This window comes from Acipenser ruthenus, chromosome 3, assembly GCF_902713425.1.
Source record: "Acipenser ruthenus chromosome 3, fAciRut3.2 maternal haplotype, whole genome shotgun sequence".
In the NCBI taxonomy this organism is placed as follows: domain Eukaryota; kingdom Metazoa; phylum Chordata; class Actinopteri; order Acipenseriformes; family Acipenseridae; genus Acipenser; species Acipenser ruthenus.
Window position 1 is genome coordinate 60,425,469 of NC_081191.1, and position 6,464 is coordinate 60,431,932.

Genomic DNA, 6,464 nt, shown 5'->3' on the forward strand with positions numbered 1-6,464 from the left:
CACTGAGAGGATATAGTGCAGGCAGCTATACATTCATACTTAGCATAGGTTGAGAATATCAGATTCTGGAGGTCTAGGCATCTGTCTATTTACATTTTTGCATCTGAGGAACCACTTATCCAACTTTTATAAAACTTGGTTTTAACGTTATTCAGTTTACAGTACTGAGTATCAGTACTTAGAATGCAGACATCAGTATGAATTATATTTACTCAATATTCCATTTGGAACATCACCTTGTCACATTGTACCTATCTGCCAACAATAAAATCCAGCATTGTAGCCACTGTGTTGTACAATATGATTCTGTAAACCAATAGTCTACTGTATGTACAGTAAATAAGTTTAGTATGATATAAAACACTATAAAATGCTTTGGTGTGTATCTTTGAATCAAACCAGTCATATCATTTGATTTGCAAGGCTCAGAAGATCACAGTGCGTGCAATCTGGTACATCACCATTAATAAATTCCACGTATATACCTTGAAATGCTTATTCTGCATGTTCTACTGTGTCCTGATCATTTCTTAAATCCAAGTCCATTTCCCTTTTAACTGATTCATTTTTTTTGTTAACACTTGCAACAGAATTGCATATTGCACATTTACTGTACTGTTTTTCCAAACAACGCCATTAGAAGCAAGATTAGACTCTTCATACTCATTTGTGGACACATGCAATCTCTTTCTAACAGTGTGGTCGCCAGGGCCGGCTCAGCAATTGCATCTTTTTAAAAGCAGGGGTGCTGGGCACTCCAGCAGTGGCGCTGGCGCTGGGCACTCCAGGAGTGGTGGCATTGGCAGTGGCAATGCTAACATCAGTGCGGGGCACTTCGGCAGTGGCGGTGGCAATGGAGACAGCGGGGCTTCTCCCCGTGGTGCTGGAGACAGCGGGCCTCTTCCTGTGGTGCTGGAGACAGCGGGAAAATTTAACCACCTCTCTTTCAACCCATTATTCCCCACACCGACAGATACACATGTATACCGGCAGGGCTTTCCCTGCCACACTGCCACAGCATCTCAAAGCACTTCACAAAATAGCAAGAAAAGAAAATAGATGGCAGAGGCAGCATCTTTAATTTCTCCTAGTCTGTTCTTATTCTAGTGTCCATAGCACCATGCCTCCCCGTGTGGTTCTATGGAACACCTGTATTCTGAGATTATGTGTTTAGCAGCTAAAATAGCTATCAGTATGACAAAGCGCTATTACTAGAGTGAAAATGGTCTTTTTTTTAATCAATTTCGCCAAATATTTTGGACATAGATATTTATGGAGTTACAGTAATTCCACAGTGATTACTAAGTATGGCACTAAAAATGTCATAAATTACAGAAAATCTATAACAATCTGTTCAACTATTTTACTTAAACGCTGTTAGTATAAAAATATAACAACATCCCCAAGTTCACAGTACAGTCACACAGAGCAGTGGTTGAACAGCTCATCTTACTGAAGATACTGACAAGTAAAAAAATCGGGAAGTAACAGTTTCCACCCTGCCTTGTATCACAGTGTTAATAAAAACAGCTTTAAATTACAGAAATTTAAGAGCTGAATCTGTATTTTTATTCAAGGATATAGTGGTAAGAAATCAGTGAGCATAGGTAACTACATTTATTTAAAATATTTTTTGTTTGATATAATCCTTTGTAATTTGTCACTGTAAAATACCATAATTTGTTTAATGTGCAATCATTTTCTTATTTTGTATTAACAGTGTTTGTTACGCAAGTGCAGCAATGGACATTGGATCACTACTGAATGACAGTGCTCTAACAGATTACAATGAAGGCTATGCTGTTATGTGTGACAAAAAAGACATTGTAGCCTTTGGAGCTCGGTTTTTGCCAGTCTTCTATTACCTGGTGTTTCTTTTAAGCATGTTGGGCAACGGATTGGTCCTGTTCATTCTATTTAAGTATGAGAAACTGGCAAATGTAACCAACATATTAATTTTGAGCCTGGTTGTCTCTAATTTAGTCTTCATCTCTTCCCTTCCTTTCTGGGCAACCTACCATTCATCTGAGTGGATCTTTGGAAGCACAATGTGTAAACTGCCGAGCACCATATATTTTATTGGTTTCTACAGTTCCATCTTGTTCCTGACACTAATGACTATCGACAGGTACCTATCTGTGGTCCATGCTATATCTGCGGCAAAGACCAGGCGGAGACACTATGCTTTAATTTCAAGCACAGTGGTTTGGTGTGTCAGTATTGCAGCAACGATACCTGAGTTTATTCTCCATGATGTCAGAGAGGACAATGAATCCAGTCTTTTGTGTGAAGACACTGGCTATTCTAATGATATTATGAAGAGATGGAAACAGCTGGGTTTTTACAAGCAAATTGTAATATTTTTCTTACTTCCTTTAATTGTTGTTTTGTTTTGCTATACCAGAATAGTCACCACAATTATCAAAACTAGAATGCAACAAAAGTGCTGGGCACTGAAACTCATATTTATCATTGTAGTGATATTCTTCCTGTGCTGGACACCTTATAATGTAGTGATATTCTTAGAGTCTTTGCAAAACCTAGAGTCTTCCACAGATGACACTTGCAATAACAGTCTTGACTATGCATCTTATATATGTCGCAATTTAGCCTATTTACACTGCTGTGTAAATCCTGTATTTTTCACATTTGTTGGTAGAAAATTCCAGGATCATTTAACTAAATTTCTGCGGAAGGAGATTCCATGCATTGGGTCTCAGCCTCAGAGCAGTTTTAGTGGTAGGTCAAGTGATCACAGAAGCCCTCATACCATTTATGAATAATATACACACTGGCAATATATCAGTACTACATAAACCCAAACCTAAGACCCAAGACTATGAAACAATACTGTCAAAAGTTTATTAAAAAGAGCTTGGTCTATTTGAGTCTAAACGGTAAACAAACACTGTGTCGAGTTTTCAGAACAAAGTTCCAGGTGCTGTATTCTACAATGTATGTATTGAAGTAATTTTATATTATAACTATGCAATAACTGTTAAAACCGTTATTGCACAAAAAGTTTTTTTGTGCTGTATTTTTTTTTTTTTTAATGTCCTGTTGTGACAGGAATGGCTGAGTGGGTGGTGGGAAGAATAAAAGAGACCAGTCCTGGCTTTTAGTTATAATGATCCGCGGCTTTATTGTGCCACAACAGAAAAATAATGGAACCGGGATACACAACGATGTGTAACCCGGCAACCACAAAGCAAAACAAACAGGGGGAAATTGGAACAACCAAAAACAACGAAGAATGTCAATAAACCAAAACAAAACAACAGTCCGTCCTTCCTCCTTTCCCCCAGGTACACAGGGTGGAACCAGTGCAGCACTTCCGGGTTTGCGCTCCTCCCGTCTCGCTCCGGAGCGTCCCGTTAGTGCTCTAATGGGTGCAATAAAACAAGGGGTTAACAGGGAACCTCTGTGCCACACAACCTTCCTTCTTATTTCCCTTCCCCTCGTTATTTGTACTCCGTCCGTTTACTTCCTTTCTCTCTCTCTCTCTCTCTCTCTCTCGCCGTCTCTCACGCAGTACCTTGCCAGAAGGAACAGAACTCCGGGCCACGCCCCCTTTTGTACGCTCCGTCCCGCTCCCATTGGGCAGCGCGGGCAACCGCCGTTGACCAATGCGCGATTGCCACAGCGCTCCCCGTCTGGGTTGGTGACGTTGCGCACCGTGGACCCGCCCCCCTTCCAAGATGGCCGGCTTCCACCTCTCCTGGGGATGTCTGCTCCTCCTCCCAAGCACCGTAACCGGTCGGAAGGGAGATCTAAAACAAGAATTCACTCTCTCTTTGTCACATATCCCACCGCTCAGAGTGGAGCCGAAGGAACACTCGGCCAAACCTACCATTCCCATTACTCCCCCCTCCCGGGAAAAATAATCCGCATTTTGGTGATCTTTCCCAGCACGATGCACCATATGATACATATAAGGCTGCAATGCCAAATACCACCGAGTTATTCGAGCATTGCTATCCTTCATAGTGCTTAACCATCTGAGTGGGGCGTGGTCCGTGACCAGATCAAATGAATGTCCCAGCAAGTAATATCTAAGGGAGTGAGTTGCCCATTTAATGGCTAAACACTCCTTCTCCACAACCGAATAGTTGCACTCCCGAGGAAGCATTTTTTTGCTGATATACAGAATGGGGTGTTCCACCCCGTTAACTCTCTGGGACAAGACCGCCCCCAAACCGACCTCTGACGCGTCAGTATGGAGAAGGAATCTCTTGCTAAAGTCTGGTGCTATTAGCGCAGGAGCCTGGCACAGTTTTTGTTTAATGGTCTCAAACGCCCCCTGACACTCTTCTGACCACTTAATTAAATTTGGTGCACATTTCTTAGTGAGGTCTACCAAAGGATTGACCACGGTGGCATACTCGGGGATAAAGCGGCGGTAATAACCAGCCAATCCCAATAGTGACCTCACCTGGGATTTGGTTTTGGGGACAGCCGCATCCACCAAAGCCTGGACTTTGGTGGCTACGGGTTTCACCCGTCCATTCCCCATGATAAATCCTAAATACTGTGTTTCTAATTTAGCAAACGCACATTTCCTCAGGTTAGCTGTTAGCCCAGCAGCCCTTAGAGACTGAAGGACGGCTTCCAGTCGAATTACATGCTCTCTCCAGGTGGAGCTATATATAACCACATCGTCAATATACGCTGCTGCATACTCACGATGGGGATGTAACACCTCGTCCATCAGTCTCTGAAAGGCAGCGGGCGCACCATGTAGCCCAAACGGCATGGTTTTAAAATGGAACAAACCATCCGGAGTTGAAAATGCAGTTTTCTCACATGAATCACGAGTCAAAGGGATCTGCCAATATCCCTTCATCAGGTCCAGAGTTGAGATAAACCCGGCCATTCCCAGTCGGTCGAGGAGTTCGTCGATCCGAGGCATGGGGTAGGCATCGAACTTGGCGATAGCATTGACCTTTCGAAAGTCGACACAGAAGCGATTAGTGCCGTCCTTCTTGGCCACGATAACAATAGGACTGCACCACTCACTTCTGGAAGGCTCAATGACCCCAAGTTCAAGCATCGCCCTCACCTCGTTCTGGACGCCACTCCGCCGACTTTCTGGGATCCGGTAGGGCCTCTCCCGAACAGTGACACCTGGCGGAGTAATAACAGCATATTTGGTAAGGTTAGTCCTGCCGGGCACATCAGAAAACACATCCCCAAATTTCCCGATTAACTTACGTAATTCTACTTGCTGATCCGGAAGTAACTGTCCCCCCATTGAAATCTGGCTGGGGCTAGGGGCCTCTATACAGGGTCCAAAGTCATCCTCCATCTCGCCTGGGGCTATGAATAAGACCTCCCTTGCCTTCCAGGGCTTTAATAAATTGACGTGATAAATTTCTGTTTTATTCCGGCGATCAGGCTGTCTAATTTCATAATTCACTAATCCTACAGCCCGTATCACCTCATATGGCCCCTGCCATTTAGCACACAGTTTTGACTCCAATGACGGGAGAAGCAGCATCACTTTATCTCCGGGCCGAAAAGTTCGAATTCGTGCATTAGTATTGTAATGCTGCTGTTGCCGACGTTGAACCGATCTAAGATTGTCTTGAGCCAATCGACCAATTAAATCAAGGCGATCACGCAGTAGGAGCACATGCTGCACTACATTTTTAGAGGAGCCCTTGTGTTCTTCCCAACCTTCTCTCAACAGGTCGAGGATGCCCCGTGGCTGCCGGCCATACAGCAGCTCAAAGGGGGAAAATCCCGTTGAGCTCTGAGGCACCTCTCTCACTGCAAAGAGGAGATAAGGGAGAAGAGTAGCCCAATGTTTCTGCTCCTGACTCACAAACCGTCTCAACATTTGCTTCAAAGTTTGGTTAAAACGTTCCACCAGTCCATCCGTTTGGGGATGATAAACCGACGTCCTGATGGGACGTATTTTTAGAATTTTATACACTTGCTGTAGCGTTTTCGATAAAAAGTTTGTTCCATGATCAGTTAATATTTCTTTTGGGATCCCTACTCTAGCCATAATCTGACTTAACTCTTTCGCAATTGCAGTGGCACTAGTGGACCGCAGCGGAACTGCTTCCGGGTACCGCGTCGCATAATCCACCATCACTAATATGTGTGTGTACCCGGAATCAGAAGGCAACACTGGCCCAACTATGTCCATTGCAAAGCGTTCAAAGGGAATGGAGACAATGGGCAGTGGGACCAAAGGGGCGGGGCGCACTCGACCCGGCGCTACTCTCTGACAGTCCGGGCAGGTAGCTACATATTTCGCCACCTCGGTGTAGAGCCCTGCCCAATAAAATCGAGCCAGTATCCTGTCCCTCGTCTTGTCAACACCAAGATGTCCTGCAAAGGGGACGTCATGCGCCAGCCTCATGACCTCTGGTAGACAGGACGGGGGAACCATCAACTGTTTGACAGGCTGTCCTGTGCCCGGGGCGGGGTTTACTCTATATAGCAAGTGCCCCTCT

General features: G+C 44.3%; 1 protein-coding gene across 1 annotated transcript; it reads left to right on the top strand.

The window, feature by feature from the left end:
* Positions 1–1,805: 1,805 nt before the first annotated feature.
* LOC117435400 (C-C chemokine receptor type 4-like) lies at positions 1,806–2,783 on the top strand. The gene has a single exon (XM_059014550.1). It carries the CDS (start codon positions 1,806–1,808, stop codon positions 2,781–2,783), a length of 978 nt encoding a protein of 325 aa, XP_058870533.1.
* Positions 2,784–6,464: the final 3,681 nt, after the last annotated feature.

Bases quoted from the DNA above. Each gene is read 5' to 3' on its own strand.
- LOC117435400 (XM_059014550.1), top strand. From the start codon at position 1,806: ATGTGTGACAAAAAAGACATTGTAGCCTTTGGAGCTCGGTTTTTGCCA.